This window comes from Drosophila grimshawi, unplaced genomic scaffold (assembly GCF_018153295.1).
Source record: "Drosophila grimshawi isolate 15287-2541.00 unplaced genomic scaffold, ASM1815329v1 contig_1369, whole genome shotgun sequence".
Taxonomy (NCBI): Eukaryota; Metazoa; Arthropoda; class Insecta; order Diptera; family Drosophilidae; genus Drosophila; species Drosophila grimshawi.
The window spans coordinates 5,980,964-6,005,000 of NW_025062891.1; the positions used below are offsets into that span (position 1 = coordinate 5,980,964).

At 40.9% G+C, this 24,037-nt stretch overlaps 1 protein-coding gene across 3 annotated transcripts in view; it reads left to right on the forward strand.

Annotated features, from left to right (window-relative positions):
• Window positions 1-1,290: 1,290 nt before the first annotated feature.
• Window positions 1,291-24,037, forward strand: part of LOC6560672 (retinal homeobox protein Rx) — a 25,758-nt gene continuing 3,011 nt past the window's right edge. Inside the window, exons 1-5 of one of the 3 annotated variants that reach the window (XM_043214345.1) lie at window positions 1,296-1,312; window positions 1,399-1,713; window positions 2,586-2,732; window positions 8,874-10,022; window positions 10,185-10,351. In XM_043214345.1, the coding sequence (XP_043070280.1) occupies window positions 1,410-1,713; window positions 2,586-2,732; window positions 8,874-10,022; window positions 10,185-10,351 (1,767 nt within the window). In that variant the 5' untranslated portion in view covers window positions 1,296-1,312; window positions 1,399-1,409. Of the gene's footprint in view, window positions 1,714-2,585; window positions 2,733-8,873; window positions 10,023-10,184; window positions 10,352-24,037 lie in introns of all 3 variants that reach the window. The other 2 variants (XM_043214344.1, XM_001987559.3) reach the window with 2 other exon arrangements.

The window sequence follows — 24,037 nt, forward strand, 5'->3', positions numbered from 1 at the left end:
AGGCATATCAATAAACTCGCATTAAGAGCTCATTAGTTGGCACAAATCGAATCGCTGGCAAAAGGAGCCCTTGACAGGCAGAGGATAACAGGCTGAATGAGCGCCTGACTGAAAGGTTGCCTGCTTGGCTCCTTGTGCCCCTGTCTCCTTGTCTGTCTGACATTTTCATTTAACGTGTAATGGAAGATAGCGTAAACGAGCAAATGAGTCCAGTGAAGGGAATTGAGTTGCGTTCAACTAAACTGAAAACCGCAACTCATGCCAACAGGTATTGAGCAAAGAACTAAGTAAAATTGTATTGAACTCAAATCTGAGGCTCATAAAAACCAAATACCAAAAACAGACGCTAAGTAACAGTCAGTAAAACTAGCTAACCACTGCCTGTCGACTGTTCGCATTTAAGTTTATTTCCTTCTGGCGCCGTTGCGGCGCAATCAGTTTGCAAATTTGTAACAATAGCAGGATATTAAGAAAATCCACTTAGGTGGGTGTAGGGATCACAGAGCACTTTGTTGTGCTGGACTTTGGCCAATATCTTCGACCAGATTTGGTCGAGCTGAACTCATCATTTGTTGCATATACAGATGGAGAGAGAGAGACAGAGAGAGAGAGAGAGAGAGAGAGGGGGAGAGGGAGAGGTGCTGTTGTATTAGTTGCATGCCGCAGCAAACTGAACAATAAGCAGCTGGCAAATAAAAGTTGTCGCCTTCCAAAATCGACACTTTCAACCAACATACACACACACGCACACACACACACACTCGCACACTCAACAATGGGCCACAGCACGCGTGCTGCTGCAAACACAAGAAACAGGACTTGCAGACAGATTGTGGAACAACCCGTAATTTAGCGCGTGCGCTCTCTTACTCTCTCTCTCTCTCTCCCTCTCTCTCATTCTCACTTAACATAGCAGTTTGAATCCTGAGCAAGCTCCGCCCCAAAAGAACACACACACACGCACTCGAGCCATGCAACCGGTTTCCAATTTGATTTCGAGCTGAACTCGACTCTGGTAGCGTCAACTTGTTTATTGCCAACTCTGCCTTGGCACAGTACGCAACGGTTTCGGTTGGTGCGGTACAAAAAACTAATAATATACAGAATAAAAGTAACAAACACTTGGTGGAAAGAATTAGAGAATCTCTCTCTCTCTTAAATTAATGTCATTTGAAGTTCAGCTCGAAAGTTGCTGTTGTGTCGAGAGCCGTCGCTAAATTACTTTCAAATTTTTCATGAATAGAACCAAAAGATAATAAAAACATAATAATACTACTATACTATATAGTATACGCTTGTATACTTGTTGTGCGTGAGTGTGCGTGTGTGTGTGTGTGTGTGTATTTGTGTGTGACTTAGAGAAACCGTTTAACGTTATGGATATTAAAACCACAGCAGTGACGCCTCCCATGCCAGCAGCTGTGGATGCTGCCGGCGCACCAACATCGCCCACAACAGGCAGCCTGACGGTGTCCAGCAACTTGGAGCAACTGCAGCATAAGCAAACATTCCAGCATATCTTTGAGCAGCTGGTGCAGCAGAGCGGCGGCAATCACAAGCTGGCACCCAAGCAGCTCGAGCATCTGCGACATTTGCTGGGCAATGTGCGCGATGCGAAGAATCTACAGCTGATTGTGGAGAAGTTCAAAAATCTGGAGCAATTTCAGGAGCACTATGCACATCTGGGCAACAACAACACTGTGATCACTGAGGGTAAGCGGGTTGTTTATGGTGTGCTGGGCCGACGGCAGCAATACTAATTTCTGGAGCTGCATGTTTAGTTCCCGGAAAGCGCTCGCCATTACTGATTACCGATTTAATTAACACAAATTGTCGCACAACATGAACGCAAACAATATGCATATATTTATATATTTATATATATATATATGTATGTGCTGACAACAGGCACTGTTGCCCCCTATTTTGCTGCGTGTTCACAGACTTGTTTTGCATTTTGGGGCATTTTATTTTATTTTTTTTGATTATCAACATGCCCCCGGGAGCCTGTATTTAAAATAACTTGCAAATTATAAACTAATTGCCAAAGGCATGCATGAACAAGAAACGGGAGTCAAAATCCAAAGCAGCCAACAGTTCCAACAAAGAAGCATAAATTATGTGATTGACAGTCGCAGCAGTAAAAGCAACTGAGACCAGAGATTCGCATAAAAAGTGTTGCCTACTTTTCAGTTGAATTTTTGACATGACAAACGCTCATTAGAAAAAACACATACACACAAACAACACTCATGGACACACATTTCGAATGGCGGCCAATGTGTCGCTTAGTTGCAATTACAGTTTTTAGCTCGTTAAAACTGTAAATAAAGTTGTGCCCTCTGCGTATGTGTGTGTGTGTGCAACATTTTAATACTTTGAAAATAGCTGTCAAATTTGCATAGCTGCTGCTATTGCTACTGCTGCTGCTGCTGCTGCTGTCGTGCGCTTAATTGACTTTCCAAACTGTTGGCAAACAGGCTTTTAATTCTCATGCATGCACTCTTTTGGCCCACCAACCACCCCCGTCCAACCAACAACCTGCCGCTGCCCGCTGTTAACCACCTCGTCCAACTCTTTTGCAGACAGCGAAATGTCGCTCAAGGACAACGCACGCAAATTTGGCGCTGGCGGTCAGACGCTGACGCCGCGTCACACAATCGACGCCATACTGGGACTCAAGAATCGCAACGGCCAGGCCCATAGCCAGCTGCAGGCCGAGGGCAGTGATGGTAAGTGTGACCTTCAAAGTCCAGCTTAACGTTAGTCTCTCTAGGCCATAAATCAAAGTGTGTGTTGTGCTCTTATTATTAACGCATTAGTTACTTCGTGAATGTCGAGAACGACACATTGAGAAGTGTTAGGTTTGTAATCGGTCTGCCGATAAGCGATAAGCACAATGCAAATCGATTTCAATTACAGTTCGCAGCTCTGAGCTCGAAGCTGTTACTTCAAATCAACAAACACAATCGCAAAATTATATTAGCATTTATTTTGGCCTGACTATCGCGTGGCATGGAAGTCGCTTTGACTTCTACTTCCAACTATACCCCATTCACTACCCAGTTCTGAATGCTCAATCCTAGCTACCAACTCCTCCTTCCTGCTAAACTGGCGTCTAGGGCTGCACTTTAGCGCCGCCCTGCGATGCACGACAGCTGATAAGGGAAATCAGTCAGCGGTAATCGTTTACATGGCCAAACGGGATTAGAACTCAAGTTGCCAGCGTGGGCGTCTTTTCTGCTTGTCGTTGCTGTTGCTGCTGCTGCTGCTGTTATTTTTATGGCATTCGCTTCTTAGCCAATTTAAAGTTTTTATTATATATTTCTTTGGGCGCTGTCAGTTAGTCCCAGTCGTTATTTTGAAGGCTTTTTAACTGGATTATAGTCGGATTTATGCGCCTCGGTGTCAGTCGCCGATTTCACTCCCGTCGCATCAGAAAGGGGTTTAATGGTTGGCTAACTCCATTCCCACAGCACGTCGTTTATAATCTATTTCATTTTTATGTTTTGATTGCCGACAAGCGATTGTCGTACAAAAACAAAAAGCCTTCCTTTCAAATCGACTTGTCAAAAATGGGAGGCTTTTTCACCTCAAAGGTGATATTTTTGGCTGTTTTACGAACTGATAAGGTAGGCAAAAAAAAAAAAATGTTCTTAGGCGTACATAAATGATTTAACATCTCTATAAACAAACAGAAGTATTTTCTACACAATAATATAGACTAGATTCATACCATCAATTAAATTTATTAGCTTTAAATAAATGCTTGGATTAACCAGTATCTTTAATATTCATAATTATTAAAACTGTATTAAAAAAAAAAATGTTTTGCTTGCTGAATAATTCATTGAGTTTCAGCGATTCTTTTATATTTATTTATTTATATATATTGTCTGTTTATGTCTACTATTTCCTGTCATGTCATTTATCGATTTTAAGACTTGCCAAAAAGCGCAGACACTTTGAAGGCGAAATCAATTAAAGACGTTTGCAATTAATTCAATTAAAGCATTGCGTTAATGAAAGCCACAACACAGCAAAGTTGCTGACGCTGATGAGCACAAGGAAGAGACCGCAGACAGCAGCTGCAACAAGAAAACAACAAGAAAATAGCAAATAGCAAAACAAGTTGTGCAAACAAAATGGTGTTGCGCGAGAGGCAAACAACAAAAGCACAGGTTAAATGGCCGCAAATTAATTAGTAGCAAGCAAATAAGCTGACTAACTAGTGGGTAGAGAGTGGAGTCGAGACGTGGGGGGGAGGCAAGTGCAGAGACATAAGGCAAACAACAAACCGGACTGAGCCTCTTAACCCATAATCATAATTGAACTGCGGCTAGACGTAAGCTGTCAAAAAGCATTTAAACTGACAGCTCGCTGCGGTGGCGTCAACAACAAGAAAGAGTGCAAAACTGAGTAAGCCATAGAGAGGGAGAGAGAGAGAGAGATATGGAAAGAGTGAGTAGAGTGAGACATGCTTATTAAACACATAGAAGCGTTGGCTGCACAAGTGCATTAGTATACAATGTGAACTGAACTGAAATGAACTGAGTGGACTTGTGTTGCTCTGCATCATCATTAAGATCGAGATAAAAACAGTCAACTCATGCTGTGTGCAAGCGAGATGGCTGCTGACGCCGATGCCGATGCCGACGCCAAGAAGTTGAGCTGTGGATCGTTCCATTGATTCATCCAACAACATTCACATTGAGTTGATGCGGCATTAAATTGAGCATTAAGTCACTTAATGATCTTAATGCGTGTCCGAAGCGAGCTAAACGCGCGTCGGTGTTGCTGTTGGGTCTTATTAGCCGTTTTGTTGCCTGTTGCCTGCTGCCACAACTACAACTACAACAACAACATCACCAACAACAAGAACGCAATCCACTTCACTTTAACGCACTTGATTGACAGTTTTGTTTATGGCTTGTTTCATTTTTTGATATGAGCTCGATATCGTGTATCGTGTATCTTGTATCTTGTATCTCGAATTGGAGTTGCGCCTGCGCCGGAAGATGCCAAACATTTTGTGCATTTCCTTTTATTGCCACGTCGTACCTGTTGCCAATGACTTTCGAAAATGTGCGCTGCTTATTCGGCTAATAACATTTCAATTAGGCCGCCTAATGGCAAAGGTTGTGAGAAACTGTCAAATCATCGGATTGACGCGATTAACGTCAATTTGTCCTTTGCTTTGTGTCCCGATGCGCGATGCCACAGAGTATACGCGTCTTATTGCCGCAAATTGGAGCAAACTAGGGTTGCTCTAACGAGTCACTACTGTTGGCCATTGGGCAACCGAGGGCGGACAGATACGGCTTCATCTTGTCAGTAGCTGACTTAATTTGAACCTTTTAACATTTCAACTCCGCGCTCGTTGTACTCGTATTCATAGTTAAATTGTTAACAACCCAAAACTTCCAGCTGCCAACTTTAATTGCCACAGACGCTAATGGCCAACAGACGCAGGAAGCAGTCGCACAATACGAACAAACAACAACAACAACAAATTCAAAATCATTTCTTAATTGAACTGTCGATCAGGCAATTTGCTTGCCTCAGACTCTTGCGTCTCTCCCTCTGAACGAATATTGAACAGTGAATACTGTTTGATTGGCTTTTAACTGCTGAGGCTTTACATAAAATATGCGAATGAAGATGTATTTGTACATTTAGTGAGTTAGTTGACAGAAGACTAATCCATTCCACATGAGACGACATTTCCTTTTATATTCAAATTGATCATGAACTTAAACTAAATGATATACTCTATTATTCCCTAGAAGACTATTCAAAGTCTAGTTCTGGTAAAGACAACAACTACAAAATTCAAACTAAAAGACTACAATATCAGTATAGATATTAATTGGGTTTTCTACATTACCAACATATTTGACACAAATATGAACATTTTATTAAAGTTTATGATTCCGACAAGTATTAAATATATTTCTGACAGTATTATCGTATGTCAATCTACCAAATTCTGCATTGATATTTTCGCTCTCGTTGACTACATCTAATAAATACCATTCTACATACATAAATCCAATATTACAATAGATATCAACACATCAGCCAAGAGAAATAAATAGTATACCACATCCAATGCTAAATATTCTATTTACATAATATAAATCCAATATTACAAAACATTTTCACACACAAGCCAGAACCATACGAAATAAAAACCATACCACATCCTATGATAAATACTATATTCTGTTCACATAACATAAATCGAATATTACAAAACATTTTCACACACACACAAAATCAGAGAAATATTATGTGGCACATGTGAACTAAGCTTTACGCAAATTTAGTTATTTTTATATCTCAGGGTTTTTAATACTCACTTCACTCACTGTTCCGACAGGCCATAATTTTCGCCCATGTGGTTCGGTTCGTCATTTCATTCAACTCGATTTTGGCGTTGGTCTTTTTGGTCTCAAGCTCACGCAATTAACGCACGCACTCGGTGTGGCCTATGGAAGCGGGGGTTCCCTCGGCCCGGACATGGTTTTCGGTCTGAGATTGCTGCTACTGTCGCTGACGCACCTCATGTGGCGCCTTCACGCCTTTTGTAAATGCTGTTTTCTATTATTACTTGCTTATTATTATTTATTATTATTATTATTGTTATGCGTGCTGTTGGCTTTGTGTGCTACCTTATTTACAGCTATGAATATATATATATATAAATATATTTTTTTTTTTGATTCTCTTTTTCAGCATTTTTAATTTCTTTCGAGCAGTTTTTGTTAATTTCATTAACGCCACAGTGGCTCAAAATAAAACGCATGCGGTGCGTGTAAATTTCGATTGATTGGTGAAAACGCTGTGGAGGTTAATTCAGGGCATTTCTGGCCCGTTTTTCAGCTGCTGTTTATGGTTAATTAGACAAAACATTTGACCCAATTATTGTCTGAAAATTTGTGCTGAGAAAAGAAACCTAATGAAAATCAATAGATAGCAAGTACTTAAATGCCTGGCCTACGGCTACTGAAAGCCAACTAAATGCCGGCCAGATAATTATTGGCCATTGTGGCAGACATAATTACATTAGACAATCGTTCGAAGCTAAGCACTTTGGGCCTGGTTTATGTAATCGAACCAGTTACATGCAAATTAAATTCAAGTATACTACATACACACTTTGTATAAGTACATCAAAAAGCAATTACACAAAAGACTATCGAATAATTACAGATATTTGAGGGCAGCTGAATAGGTAATTGGATTTCTGGCGACGCCATCAGCTAACAGCTAACAGCCAACAGTTTTGAAAACCCAATTTAACATAGAAATTGAATTTGCTTACACAAACCAACTGCAAAAGTCAGTGCAAACAGGCGCCACCCACATAAACACCTCGTTTCGGCCCCCTCCGCACTCCCAGCCCAACACTGGCCGCGGCTCGGCGACAACTAATGACTTCCTCGCATGTCACGTGATATGTGCCAGTGGCAGCCAGAACGCCCATTAGAGCCACCAACAACATCCCTAACCCACTTCTCTCTCTCTCTACTCCTCGCCCACTCTCAACTCTCAACTGCCGAGAGTAGTTTATACCAGTCGTTTCAGCTTTGGCCTTCGATGTATAGGGTCTTCTGAGAACTTTTATTGCCGCACATTGTAAATACGAGGCGACTAATTGAAAGCCGTTTATTAATGGGCTGCCCAACAGGTGCAGGGGTGGGTGGCTGGGTGTATAGGTCTAAGGGATTTGGGATTGGGGGTTGGGGTTGTAACCCAAAATTAAATAACACATTGAAATTACCGCGTCAGGCTCTTAACCACATGGGCAGCGACAGCTTTATGACTTGTCTGCCTTTGGCTAATTAAAATCTAATCAGCCACTGAGAAATAGATGAGAGTTGTAGGTATCGTAACTGCCAACTAAATAGAGTGTGTACATCATGATTTGATTATAGCACATTTGATATAACTCAGAACTAAGAAGAGTATATACATCATGATTTAATTACAGCACTAGGACTTCTCTTCACAGCGACAGAGAATGTTTATTTTAATTATGATCGATTTTCTCTCTTTTGATACTTTCTTTGCCAATCCAAGTTGGCAGAATATTTTCGATCAGAATAGTGTAAGATACATGTTTGAGTTTGTACATCATGATTTAATTATTATACACAGTTGCAGAAAGTGCCTTGTAGAGCATATATTTAATTGAATAACAGATTTTGAAATGTTTTCAATCAATTAATACAGGTGAGAATAAGAAATAATTGGATATTTTAAAAGAAAACAGAGAACAATAATTTGATTAAAATAAGTGCTTTCAAAATAAATTACTTGTTTTTATGGATTTAGTTAAATATAATGTTAAATTTAGTCTGTACTCTACGAATTTAAAACATCAAATCATTTAGAAGATAATCGAAACTACTAATTTATCTATTGTTGTAGTAGAATTATTGCCCTAGACAATAATATGGGCACCCTGTAAATATTTATTGACAACACAAGTGTTGATAGATTTTTTAATGTAAGAAGTCATATTTTGAATATATAATTAAATCGTGGCAAATTGTTTATGAATTGAATTTCTGCTAATAGAAATGTTTTAACTAAAATATATCCTATTATCACACACAATACTAACTCTGAGAATTACTTGCATAACTCTGCTTTTACCAATCCATTTGTTGGTTTTTTAAAGCGGCAAAAAGTGACGCACTAGGTTTGGCGGTTAGACTAAGAAGATTCATTCAATGTGTTCGTAAGTTAAGGTATCGAGCGCAGTATCGATATCTTCTGTTATTAACATTAGTAATCGGAATTTTGTATTGATCTTTTACATATTTTCAACACCATTAATATAAATTTGTTTTTGTTGCTTGCAGGTGATGGTGATGCCTCCATGGCCGAAGATGATGCCACCGATCTGCGCTGCGGCATGTCGTTAACTCAGATGCGCAACATGGATAGTCATATGGCTAGCATGCTGCAACAGCATGCCAAGAATGGCCTGAACTATGGTCCCCCAACACCACCAGCACCGCCGCCAACTGCGCAGCAACAGCAGCAACATCAGACGCAGACGCACCATCATGGTGCCATGGCTGGCCCCCCACACGCCCCATTTGGCTACCACAATGCCTTCGGCTTTGGCCAGAGTCACAGCCATAGCCACAGCCATGGTCACAGTCACAGCCACGGTCACGGACATGGTCACGGCTATGGGCATCAGGAGGACGCGGCGGGCAATTACCTCAGCTCGATGCACCAAATGGTGGAGGCCAATCAATTGCAGCCACCGCCGGTGTCTGGTGCCCCACCACCGCCCCCGCCAGCTGGCGCCTATGGCAGCCATCAGCAGCACTTGGCGGCGCTGGCCGCGCATGCGCAGGAGCAGCACAACAAATATGCCAAGTCATCGCCGCCAACAGCAGCAGCAGCCGCCGCCGCCGCTACGACTGGCAGCAGCTACTTTGTGCCGGATGCGTCAGCATCAACGGCAACAGTTGTCCAGACACAGGCAACAACACGGGAGTACGACGAGCGTTCAATGTCCTCAGCGAGCGAACTGGAGGAGGATGAGGATGATGCGGCAAAGCTGCAGCAGCAGCAGCAGCAGCAACAACAGCAACTGCACGATGGCAACATCAACATTGATGTAACCACACCGCCCACGCCCCGACCCATCAGCAGCAACAGCACGAGCAACAAACGCAAATCCGTCTCCGCCTATTGTGATGATAATGAGCCAAAATTAGCCAATGGTCAGCAGCTAAGCAATTATGGCATTAGGGCGCGGAGTCTAGACGAGGTGCAGCAGCAACATCAGCAGCAGCAGCAGCAACAGCAACACTTTCAACACGACTATCGCAGCAATAATAACAATAGCAACAACAACACATCGGAGCATGTGGAACGTTTAAATGGGGACACCGATAGTCTGGTGAATGGAAGCTGCGCCTCCAGCGAGGATCTCAATCAGACCAACAACAGCGAACAGGGCGAGAAAATCACATCCGGCAGCGATGATGAGGGTAAGTTGTAGACTCGCAAAATAAAATCGAACTTAATTTAGAAAATCGCTGTACTCTAATAAATAGAAAATAAAATATTTCTGAACAATTTTAAATAATACCATTTTGAGATTGTCGACTGTAGCTAATGCAATTTGTTGTTTCTTTACCACTTACTTACAGGCCAGGACGAAAACTGTGCTAAGAAGAAGCATCGACGGAATCGCACCACCTTCACCACCTACCAGCTGCATGAGCTGGAGCGGGCATTTGAGAAATCGCACTATCCCGACGTCTATTCGCGCGAGGAGCTCGCAATGAAGGTGAATCTGCCCGAAGTGCGTGTCCAGGTGAGTAACGTTTGTAATCCAGAAGTTGCACTTCCCCAGCATAGACTACTAGCTGTGATAATCAGCGCCGAGATGTCTACGTTTATTTACGACCTGTTTTTGCTAATTGTGCAATCAACGTGCCAGTGCCGGAAATTAAACAATTTCCGATAGCAATTTATTTTAACGAAATTAAGTTGTGCCAACTAAAGTACATACTTTTCGCCCTCCCCGTACACAAACACCCTCTTGAGACTGATCCTAGCTCATATGTTTTCGGGCCAGCTTGACAAGGATTGATGTTTGAATGTGTTTGGTTATATAAATTATTGGTTGATAGATTAGCAAAGGAAAGCCAGAAAAACGATTTATAGGTGTGACCTGTACTTTATTTGTTCAATTTAGTTAGAATCGAGGCGAGTCTATTTTTTGATTAGTTTTTAAAATTCGATGTTTCGTCTAATTTACTTGGTGAATGGTTTCATTTTCTTTATCAAACAAAAATGCATTTAATTTGATAGTACTTGCAAATATTTACTTTTCTTGCTTCAAACTTCTTAACTTGAACTTTTCCTTTGAGTTTGATGTTGTTGTATTAATTCTATTCTTCTATTACTGATACGTTAGTCACTTTACATCACAATAGATGTGAAAGTCCTTTCATTTAGTTAAACTGAAAACCTTTGCATACCCTCTAACCACTTGCCGAAAGTTCGTGGCGAAAGGAGTAACTTTTTTGCAGCAAGAAACTTGCGCAACTTTCTTTCAGTGCATATTAAAATTTATGTCTCAATTGCAAATGACAATGCAAATGACAAGTCTCGGAGTTTTGTGCTGCCCCACAACCCTACCGTTTATGCTGGAGGCAGGAATTATGCATTTTATGAGGATATGCGCCTTTTGCTTTATATGCTCGATGCCCGACCGATGCATGTCTGGCAGCCATTCGTTTCGGGTGGCAAATTGCGACGTTAACGGGCGGGGCGCCTCGTAAATTCCTTTCACAGCGGTGTAGCATAAAAGACGCCCGACAGCAATACGAGAACCCCCGACCCTCTCAGCTCCGTTAAAAAGAAATAAGGAAGAGAAAACAGACGTCGTGGGGCAAGAGTCAAGCGTTGAAGTATTGAAGAATTGTAGAATTGAATTGGTTCGAGTAGTATAAATACTATATGCAAATATCTAAACTTTGACTTTATGAGGCCATCTAATTGCATAGCAGCACAGTGGACCCTCTGAGAGTGGCTTGTGGCATAGTTTTATGTGTGTTGTTCTAAGCCATAAACTAAGACCAGAGCCCAGAGCTCAGAGCTCAGGCGACAGGCCGTGCGACTGTCGGCAAAGGACATATCAAATTTCATGAATTCGTTTCCTCAGACGACAAATCATTTTTATTGACTAAACATTATCGTGCCGCAACCGTTGCAACGTTGGCGACACTGTCTCCATCTCACTCTCTCAGCCTGGCAACACAAATGTATGCACATAAATAAACAAACAAATAGTATACGATATACGAATTGAAGAATACCAAATACCAACCAAAAATATATAAACGAAATACAAACGTAATGAACGAAAATCGCATAAAAATTTCTTGCACCGCCGGCGCTGTGACTTATCAGCGTTTTTCTAGATGGCGTACGGCCCTCATGTGTCACTTTGTCAAATTGACACGAATTCAAATTATGCCAGAGCCCAGCAAAAAGAACCCCACCTCAAACTACCTCCTCCACCTTCCCTCCCCATCCTCTCTTTCCTTTTAGAAGCACTCAGTGTGCTCCCCAAAGTTTAACTCGTTTTTTCGATTTGGTGGGCACATTTTTTTTTTGGTCTGCACCCTTCTTATGTGAGTGTGTGTGTGAGTGTGTATGAGCGTGTGTGTGTGTGTGTGTGTATGTGTGTGTAATCGTATTTGCGGTTAGTTTGCATGAAGTTCTAGTTATCGTTTCGGGTTGGGAAATTGCTTGGTGTGCAACTCGTTGAAGGTGGAAATTTGTTTTGATTAAGTTTGCACACAAACACACAGCAAAAAAAAGAAGAAAAGAAAAAGAATTGAACGGAACTAAGTTTGTTACTTGGCCAACGTCAAAACGAATATGAGGTAAAGCTCAAACCCAAGTCGTGTCGAGTCAGTCAATCAGTGAGGCAATGGGGCAATATTCAGCAATTTCTCGTTTAGATGAGTTCATTTTGTGGGTTTTGGGACATGCATTGTAATAGATTTGCTAAATGTTTGTTTAAAAAGTTTGATTGGATTTTGCATTTGATGCATTGTGTTGTTCTTGTTGTTGTTGCTCTTATATTTGTTGTATTGTGTGCATTTTTGTGGCTTGTTTGATTGTTGTTTAAATGGCAATATTGCCTGCCACTCGTTCACATTGTAATGGAGAGCAGTTAGTTAGTTCCCTTACAGAAGCAATAGCAATAGCGATGGAGCGACATTTGACGCAAAAACAAAAACAAAATCGAAATCAAATTGAAATTGTGTCATTTGTGGTTTCTCGTTTGCAAAGCAATTAATATATACGACCAACCCAGATGAGAGATATTTATAAATGTATTTAGTTATACTCGACTTAGGCTCGGCTTATCTCAGATGGTAACCAAAACAAAAAGCGTTAAGCCGGCAAATTAAACAACAGATTAACGAGCTAAACAACCACAACGGCGAGACATATACACAGACCCATCATTAGCACTGCAAAAACACTCCGAGTCCATCAGCTGCCTGCCTGTCTTCTTCTTCTTCAGCTGTTGTTTTCTTCTTCTTTTTTTTCTGGCTTGTATTCCTTTATGATGTGAGCCAGAACATATGGCCGTGAAAGTGCCTCACATAGTAGATGACAATTATTTTATTTGGATTACACGCTGACAGCCAACAATTTGCGTCGAGGGTTCGCATTTTGACAACAGAGACGTTACGTTGCGGTCCTTTTCGGGCGTCTCGTGTATTTAAGGGTTAAAAGTGCTCCAATCATACGCCGTATTAAACACAATCGAGTGAGAAAAGACACAGAGCAAACCAACAGCCACAAAAACAAAAACAAAAACAAAAAAAGAGTTTAATTAAAACCTAATTTACCATGGCAAAGCAAAGCAAATTGCAAGTCTAAAGGGTTGATTGATGGATGATCTGAAATGTCTGTAACTATATATAACACTAAATAAATAGAAATGTCTACGTCAATTGACTCAATGACTGACTTCAGAGAAAAACAAAGAAATTAAAAAGAATTTGAGCGTCTCATGACGATTCAATTTAGAATACAACATAAATATATATCTATAACTCTGTAGTTTATCTGCATGTTTCTGAATAATTACTACAAAAAATAAACCCTCAAGAAACGTTGCGTGTTTTGTGTTGTTGCCTGTTTGGCCAATGTAAATCATTGGAAAGTAAATACAGAAATTTGTATATTGTTTTTGCTATGTTGTGCACATGTGAGTGCGTTTATCAAGCATGGCAATTTTAATTATTAATATTATTAGCAGCAAAAACAAACAAATGAAAAAATGCCTGTCAATTATTTTGCATGACCAAATGATTAAATATCGTAAAACTGTCAAAATATGCCAAGTACAAATGCCAGGCATACAAAATCATTTAATATACATACACAAATACGTTTGTCGTAATGCACACATGCACACATGAGAAATGTTTGTTTATCCACATATTGCGCATACGACGTGTGTGTCGTGACTGATGTTACTCTCTGTGAGTGTGTATGTTTGTATGTTTGTGAGCTGTGTGTTGTGTGTGCATAAAAAGCAAACAAATAAAAATGTCATTTCACTAACAAATAAAATAGATTTTTATTGCATTCCACTTGCTCCATTGCCATGGCCTGGCCTCAGTTTTAGCCTAACCGTTTATATGTTTATTTCTTATACACATCGAATTCTCATTCCATTGGATTATTATGTGTGTGTCTGTCTGTCTGTCTGTCTGTCAGTCTGTCTATCTGTAACGCTCCATTTGTCTCCATATCGACAACTATAACGATATCGAGTTGAGTCGAATCGCTTTCGCTTTCACATGTCATAATAATAATAATGCATATTAGGTTCATTTGTGCACTTTTCCCTTGGCCGCTAACAATTTTTATTGAAATCCTATACAAATCTAATAATGAAAATAATCAAAAAGAAAACGAAAACGAACAGAAAAAAAAACTACAACTGAGCAAAAGCCAAAACAAGCAAGTTGTGTCGTAAAAATCAAACAGGCCCGAATATCAAATGAAATTCACCAAATTGAACTGCCGACAATTGCATAAATGGGCTCATTTTCCCTACCTCCCCTATTCCCAATCTCCACCTCTCTCCCTCTCTCTCTTTCTCTAGGGAACCGCTACAAAAAGAGACTTTTCAGTATATTTAACGAATTGTTGGGGGCGTTAACAGTTGATCTGTGGGGAATGCTGACAATGGAGACAAACTTCTGTGCCGTCCATTTATGGGGCACTTACCGTGATTTGTCTAGTGACCGGTGACTAAGTATAGCTAATACATTTTCTCTCGTAATCTATTTAAATTGATCTTAAAATGAGCGCATTTATATAATAAATGCAAAAGAGTAAAAAAAAACAGAGCGACAGCTGCTCAAGTGCCGTTATTAATGCGTGGGCGGGGAACAATTAACACATTATGCCACCTTTGACACATACAACAACAAAACCAACACACAACAAAGCCACCGCAAGGGTAAATAATAATAAATATTAATAAAAGCAGTCAAGTCAAGTATTAGGGTTGCCCGAGGTATATGTGTGTGTGTGTGAGTACGTGTGTGTGTGTGTGTATATTGCACATCTGCTGCTTATGAAATTATGCTGAAATAAACTGTCCAATAAAACAAAGCGACCCAAAACAAAACACACAGACTCAACACTTGAACCGAGCTGACTAATTATGCCAAACAAGCGATCAAACAATGAATTATACAAAATTCTAGCCTCAATTATTATTTTATGGTATGCAAAATGGCGATTGCTGCAGTATATACCCTGTGCATATAGAGTAAACGATGTTTTGTATTTTTAATTTAATATACCTTTTTTCAATATATAAGATTATTAGACTGTGAATAAAAAAATGCCAATCAGTTTCTATGCATTTTTTATAACAATTTCGAATTCACATATATAACTTTCACAATTCTCCCTTATTTGGATAGCTCCGTTCTCTTCATTTTTGTATGTATCTGCGATAATAGTTTAAGCGAATTTGTTTGTAAGCACAGCCATAACCAGTTGGATAAATTTTGAATATATCATATTTTAATATAAATTTATTGTTTGTGACTAAGGCAATTCCATACAAAAAATATCGTACTTAGAATACATATAAAAGTCTTTAAGTTATATATTTAAATTATATATTTGCAATTTTTTTTTATTCTGCCACAAGAGCTAATAACAGAATAATAATATTTTTTCAAGCTCCTTCCAATACACAATTATTGAAACCTATTAAGTACTTCTCCAAGCTGAGCATAACAATAAATAGCTCAAATATCAGCTTTTACATTGTGGCTATGCCGCTTTCAATTAACCCTCATTAGAAGCTCGTTTCACAATGGAGGGAATGGGGGAACCGCCTTGACGTAGGCGGCTGCTTTATACTATATAGCTTTACCTGGGATCGGGGCATGCCTAAGCAAATGCGTGTCGCAATTAATTAGACCCAAACGACGAGAGATGACGCAGTTGTCGGCCTGTTAAGGGCACAAGACCACGAAGCAGGCGGAGAGTGTATATGGAGGACGTGAACAGAGGAACAGAGGAAAAGAGAGATAGCGCAAGGACATTGTTGGCGGCTTCGTTTGTTCAGGCATTTATTTGTTTGCCGCACCGCGCACCGCTGCGCTGCAATGGCATCCAATTTCATTCCTTTATGCGACTTATTGAGTTTACGCTGCGCAGCGTCAGAGCTGCGGCTCCTGGCCAAAGGGTGTCGTCTGCGAGAGTCTCTCTCTCTGGGTCTGTCTCTGTCTTTGCCTTGGGGCATATCCTTAAAGCAGTCGCCGGTGCCGGCTTTTATCTGGCAAAAAGTTTACTCTGTGCTCCGCCTGGCAACGTGTGCGTAATTTAAGCTGCGAAACGTGTCCTGCCAACTCAGCCTCGATGATCCTTCGCTTTCCTCTCTCTCTCTCTGGCTGTTTGCCTAGTGCGCTATGATTGCGCTTTTGCCAGCTAATGAAATCAAATTGGGCAATGTTGCAAGACGGACGCGTGTTTCGGATTTGTTCATTTATTCGTGCTGCCAGCTAGTGGCAGTCACTAAGTCTTAGTCGAAGAGAGATGGAGAGGGGGCAAACAGTGCCGAGGTTATAATTTCATTTGGCATCATATCGAATTTAGCGTAACCTGTCAACACATTTCAATAAAAATGCATAAATCAAAAGGAATGAAATTATAAATCATTTGTCCCGCCCCTCCGTCGTCAACAGTTCAACCCCTGAAGTGACAGGCATCGCACAAACATAACCTCACTTGACATTAGGGGTTACAAATCGAAAGAAAAAAACGCGGGCAGCAAACATTGCGCTGCACAAACCACCCCTCCAACCCACACCCATCCCCACCACCACCCCCAGGCTCTGCTGCTATCGCTCTGCTTGCCTGAGGGCGCGCACTTGAAATATGTTTGGCTTAAAGTGAAACAAAATACGATCAAATGTAATCAAGCGAATACAATTACAATTACAATTACAATTTCTTTTCTTTTTTTTTTTTTGTCTTATGGCAAATTGCATGCGAAATTGTCACAGTGAGCAGCAGAGAAAGTGTGCCTTTGAGCTGTGTAGCTGTAGCCAAGAGCATCGCTGAGAAATCGCTACAAGAAGCAGCTGTTTGTTTTGTTTTGTGTCTTGGCCGGGTCAAAACTCAGTCTACTTCAGCAGCACTTCAGACGTCAAGTGTATGCCATGTCCGACTCGTACGGGGGGTGGCACACTCTCGTACACCCCTCGCTGTTAGCAAATTATGAATATTATTCAATTTGAAATGCCTAAATGCTGTGTAATGAGTTGCACATCTGTTCGCTTGAAGGTTTCAAGTGCGCCAGGAGTCAAAAGCCAGCAACAGCAACAGCGACAGGAACAGGAACAGGACTCTCTGCCTGTTGTGAACACTGGGCATAGTCGGAGTTTAAGTATTATTATTATTATTATTATTGCATTATGGCACTTGCCTTGTTGCATACACTTTGATTGTGCTATGTGTCAGATGTCAAGAGAGCGCTGTATCCCTTAAATGTGCTCAAGAGCAAATCGAATAAGCTGCCAAATTGTGTTTTCTTTAATCATTTTCATTATTGTGAAATAAACAGATTTGACAAAGCTTCAAATAAACTCTAAACGTAAATACACGCTGCCAATTTGATTAGACTGTTCAACCTTTGATGGCTCCTTAATCGCTGGAATCATAATCAAGAATTTTGCTTAAAAGTGGCTTAAGCTCGAATAAGCTTGCCAACAGTAAATAATTTCTGATATTAGAACAATTCTATCAATAACATAATTATTCGTTTTAGTCTGTATCAAATTTAAATGCTTGTAAACTTAACAATATATTCTTATTTTCAAAAGCTGAAATGTTTTTTAAGTGAAAGATGCTGAGCTCTAAGATCTCTTAGATCTGGAATTCACAGAGAAAACCTTTCATTGAATAACCAATAAAAACACACTCAAATTACAGCACTGATTGGGGCGCATAATTCATTCATATCGAACAGTATCTTTGGTTATTTATCAATTTACTCAAAGTATGCCGCCTCGGCAGATACGAACAATTCTCTGATATTCTTGGTAACTCTCGACTGCTGTCAGTTTAAATGAGCATTGGCTTAACTTGTCAAATTAGTCGGAACAAAACAATTTCAATTTGGGACTCATGTGACTGACTCAATGTGGAGAGTCAATCAAAAATACACATGATAAATAAGAAAAACGTAACGAAACCGAAAAGAAATTTTCAACGAAATGCGGCAGGTACTTATAAGGTAACCCCCCCTAGTACCTCACACTCTCCCCAGTCAACGATATGTGAAATGTGACTTAATCAGCTTAATATAAATGCTTGTTTTGACAACGACAACGACAACGACAAAGAGGAGTAGAAGGCTCAGCTTGAAGTTGTCGCTCAGAGTTTGCTTGTCAACCCACACACACACCCATATATACTAATTATGTGTGTAGCAAGCTGCTTATAATAATTACTTGAATCGAGAATATATTTACATACATAATATATATATTTAATGCGTAAGAATAAGCGACATGTTTCTGGGGGCCTTTGATTTCCGCTTTTAATTAATTTGTGTAACATGCTAATTGGTTTTATGCGTTCTACTGAAAATCACATGCTTATTATATGATTTCAAATTTTGTGGTTTTCTGGAATGCCTTTTGTTATTGCCTGTGGTTGATGAATAAATCATAAAACACTTAAATAATTTTCCGTGCGCTTTGCCACTTTATTATGTGCTAATTAATCACCTAACAAATTTTTCGGTTCGCTTTGTTTGTTTTCCACTCGCAACAACATTTTCAGCGCACGCAAAATATGTATAATTAAGTTATCAGGCAACGACGACAATAACAACAACAGCAAACATCACAAACGACAACTTGAACAACTTTTAATATATGCAGCAAAGTTTTAGCCACTGCAACTCGAAAGTCGACTAATTTATTTTGTCATAAGGCATTATTCAAATTATGCCAGTAATCAGGCAGCGTGTCACAGCCCAGCCAGCCAGCCAGCCAGCCAGCTAGCCAGCCAGTCAGCCAACAAGCCAGCAAACGTAAATAGCCGCCAGCTATTTTTGCGGAGCTAGAACTAAAGGACACAGCGTGTGCGAGGGCTGTCTTAAAAGTTATTCGCATCGCTGACTCGAGTAACAAGGTAACCCTTATACTTTTTTGACTGCTTAGCAGATATAGGGATGTACGAGAGTCGTTCCAATTATAGGTAAATATACTTTTAATTAATCTAGCTCTATGCGGTGTATTAGGACTCGAAATATCTCGCAGTGTATTAAAAATAAAAAAAATCACTTGACCAACGAAAAACTATTTAAAAAACAAGAAGTCACCAAACACTATACAATCATAGTAACTAACTAACTATGTATGTACTTTCTGATCTGCCCTCGCCCTTAAGGCCACTCGTATTTGACAGTCTCACCTCATCACAGTTACAAATTAAAAGTCCGTCGTGCGAGTACTAACAATATGTGTACGAGAGAGAGAGAGAGAGAGAGCGAGATAGAGAGGGAGGGAGAGAAAAGCGTGTGACAGTCCAACTACCCACGCCCCCAGGACACCTCACACCCCTCATCACTCACATGCCCATTTCCATTTCCCTTTCCATTTCAATTCGCAGCTCAAACTGCGATTCTGGTCTACTATTTGCTAGGCAGGCAGCTGCTGGGCATATTTGTTGTCCTTTGTAGCCGATTTAACTGCTTATTAACTGTGCGTGCGCTCGTTTCTTGTGCCCGCTTCCCCCTCCCCCGCCCCCCTCGCTATCCCGTCGTTCACCTCCGCTCCGCTCTCTGTGACTCTGCTCGGCATGTCAGCAAGTAAATAAATAGCTAATTAAATACAGGGTGACACGTGGCGCTGGCAAACACGCCCCGACAAACAAGCCAAACGACCCAACGACTAGTCGAATTACCTTCGCTCCCCTTCCCTCGCCCCTCTCTAACCATTCCCCTCCTCCGCTCAGCGCAGCAGCAGCAGTCAAAGTCAGTTCAAGTTGAGCAGAAGAAAAAAGGCCACACATTGAAATTGAAAGGAAATTCAAGCGCGTTGATCGAGTGGGTGTTGAATAGGCCAGTAGCTGACGGAGTGGCAGAAGGACACTCGCCGCACGTTTCTCAACATTCGCCTTTGACTTTTCACATGCGATATTTGAGGCGTTTCATCTGTCTGCGGCTGGCAGCGGGCAGAGAAGGGGTAGTCGTGTGTCTCGCTTTGTGTTACAGCGATTTGAATGCAAGCGAAACTGTTATTAAGTCTAATGAGGCCACTCACTTGGAAAATCCTAATTACATATCTATAAATTGAGAGTACTAGAGTATCCAAACTTTCAATTAACTATAGTCTAGCCAATATAAGCAAATACAAACAAATTGCTTTAACATTAGAAGAACATTATCTTTAGAGTGCCGATATTTAAATAGCCTTGCACACACTTCCCAATTAATAATATTTATTATTGTAAGGGCTCCATGCTTTGAGCATTTGTATCGGGTTGAGGACTTCCATGTCTTGCAAACTTAGATATGTTTGCCTAGGGTACTCTCTCTCTCTCTCTCTGCTTTGAGGATTCCTTCTCACATAATCGACAGATTCCGCTACTGATTATACCTAGTTTACATAGGTGTCCTTTTAGTCCAATGCCTCCTGTCAGAGACGTGTGATTATTTTAAATATATTCTTCCTCATGGATATTTATTGCTTAATATTGCTTGATTGATTGATTGCTTGGATTGCCTCCGCACTGGTTGCCGTTTATATATTTATTAAGAGTTGTATGTTTTTAAGGTTGTAATATTACCATCAAAAGTGAGCTGATAAATGTCAAGAAAAAAGAGCAATCTACTTCCAAGCAATAGAAAATCGTAATGAGACTGTTAATTGAAATATATCTATGCAAAGTTTCAATAAGATTTAGCTAAAACTAGTCTTTCACACATTGTTATCTTAATCGACCTGGGAATGCTGATTAGGCATATTTATATATTTATTTATGGATACGTAGTTGACTCACAACAAATTTCAAATACCCACTGTAAGGATCTTGTACAGAAATTGATCAAGGAGCTTTAACCATCCCGAGATGGAGGATGGGGGGACTTTTTTTGTCAATGAGGACAAAGCGGCATCGAGTGTAAATCAATATGCTTGTCGGCTCTTAAACTAATTAAAACATCTTTTACAGCGAGCGCGCTTTTGTGGCCGCCAAGCTTTTGTTTAGCTCTAATTTGGACCCGAATCAGAGTCGGAGAGTCGGAGGCCCGGGGCAGTCGAAACAGGATGCCGGGCAGGCTCGCATGCAACATGGCCATGGGGAAGAAGGCACGGAGAGCCGGCGAGTCGGTTGGCCGCTGGAGGGGCCGGAACTAAAAGCCAACAAAGGAAAACATGTCATAAACTAGCTCAAAGGACTCCACGCTGTGTCTTTGTTTGAGCTCGGGACCAGAGCGCTTGCTGCCTGCCTGCCTGCCTCGAATTATGACAGGCTGAAACATTGAAGGATAACTAATGTCTGTCTGCGAGCTGGCATACAATTAGGGTCGGGCCCAGGTTCAGGCTAAGGCTCAGGTTCAGGTTCGGGGTTAGAGTTAGCTCCGTCTGCCAGGCAGTTTTTTAATTGAATTAAAGCTTCCACACGGAGTAGGAACTCATGCAGATGCAGTAGTGGCTTCATTGCTGGCATTAGCTTAGGCGCCGCTATCAATATCCTTGAGCGCAACGGGGGTCTAATTATATAGTGCATTGCCATTGCTAGCATACATATATTTTCCATGCAATTAAATCCTTATCGCAACGAGCGTCGAATGCATTTTCATTCACTCAATTTGATTGAATTGCATGACACATACACAAAAAAAAAAAAAAAGAATTAATGGAAATAATGATTGTGCGATCTATAATTGCAGGGCGCTGGCGAGCAGTCTAGATTTTGTAGTGTGGCACAATAAGCCCCCAGAGAGGCAAAAGCTAGTTAGCCAAAGAGCACTTAGCTCTGACCATAAACGTTTTCCAATTTGCCAACCACTAAAACCAAAAACGATAGAAGGAAAGAAGAGAAATAGGAGACGTGGGCGGAAAACGGAAGTATTGCTATGAATATGGATGCAGGAACCCAACAATGAACGTGTAAAACCAAGACATTGCTCAACTGCCCACCAGAGTGTCCCTCTCTCTCCCTCTATCTCTCTCTCTCTCTCACTCTCTCTCTCTCTGCTTTGCACAAGTTGCCAACAGTTTTATTAAGCTGCTGAACTCTTGTGTGTTAAAAGTCAATTTTCCAATTTGCAAACTGTCAAAAACATTCGAAAAGCAATTTGTGCCATAGTACAAACACACACAGAGACAGAGAGAGAGCGAGAGAGAAAGAAAGTGTGTGTGTGAGAGAGAGAGATACAGAGAGAGAGAGAGAGCGAGAGTACAAGCCAAATTGCGTATACGCCGTGTACGCTTTTGGGCGACAACACTTTGCGGCAGAAGTTTTCCAATAAAACGGCAAAACTTTGCTGCGAACAAAATTAAAGAAGACGACAACGATGAGCATAACAGGCGCCATGGGGTTGGCCTTTGCCTTTTTCTTTTTGGAGGGATGATGCGCTCTACGTCATTTAACTGTGGGCCATGGGCGTCTTTTTTTTGGGGACGGGGTTTGGGGTTGGGGATACGGCGACGCAAATTGTTTGCTGCCAATGTGAAGTTTATGAAAAAGATTAAAGTTGAAAAGTGGTTGACGGAACGGCATGGGGGTGCTGGGATGGATGGGTGGAAGGGAAGTAGCTGAAAACGGGCGACGCTGTTGTGGCCTGGCGCGTGCTACAGCAACAGCAACAGCTCCAGCTCCACATGCATGTTAAATGCCGCAGGCAGTGATGAGGGGGGAATGGCAGAAAATGTAGCAAAATTGAAAATGGCTGAAGTCGGCTGTATAAGTGTGTGTGTGTGTGTGTGTTTGTATTTGTGTCTATGGGGTGGAAAATTGAGTTTGATGCCAGCTGGTGGGAATGGGAAGAGCGGCAGGTGGTATGAGGGGGAGAGCGGGAGAGACTGTGTTGATGCCACAACAGAACGCCCAGCGATCCAACAACCAAAGATGAAAGCAGACAATTTGCCAAACGGTTCTGTGCGCGGCTTTTGTTGATGATGATGATGTTGTTGTTGTTGTTGTTGTTGTTGATGTTGATGATGCTGTCGTTGATGAGGGGCGTGCCACCCAACAGCATTCTCTCTCTTTTTTTCTCACTCCCCCACCTGCTGACTACCTCTCACTCTCTCTCTCTCTTTCTCTCTCGCTCTCTGTCTGTTCCTCATTGAGGGTGTGTGGCTTGCGTACGTTTATGACGCACCATGAATGGAAATTACAAAATTGATTTTGATGATTTAATTAAAGTGAAGAAGCACAAACTCAAATTATAACAGTCGGCAGCCAACGCTCCTAACTTGCAGGCTGGCTTTTGAGTGGCTTCCACTCTCCCTCCTCCCCCGCCTTAGTGCCTACTTCCTGGCACACACCGCCAAATGTCAATATTCATTTAACATTTGAAACTCTCGCTGTGTGCATGTCTGTATGTGTGTGTGTGTGTGAGTGTGAATGTGGCCTAAAGCTGCTAACTTTAATTTATTTTCTTCGTACAGATTTGAGTTACAGGATATTAGACTTTGAGCTTGTGTGCTCCTTAAGCATTTGTTATTTCTGTTGCTCTGCTTTGCCAATTGATATATAGACTCGTTTTCCAGTTTGTCAAGAAACTATGGAGCAATTTAATACGTAACTAGAATGATAATATTTCATCTATCACTGCTAAGAACGAAGGGCAAAAATGTTTCATATATATTTAAATAAACATGTATTACAAATTAGAAAGCTACGAATAATCCGAATTCAATATAGGTTTGATAGAGTTGATAGAGATTTGATACAGTTGTATTATATGTAT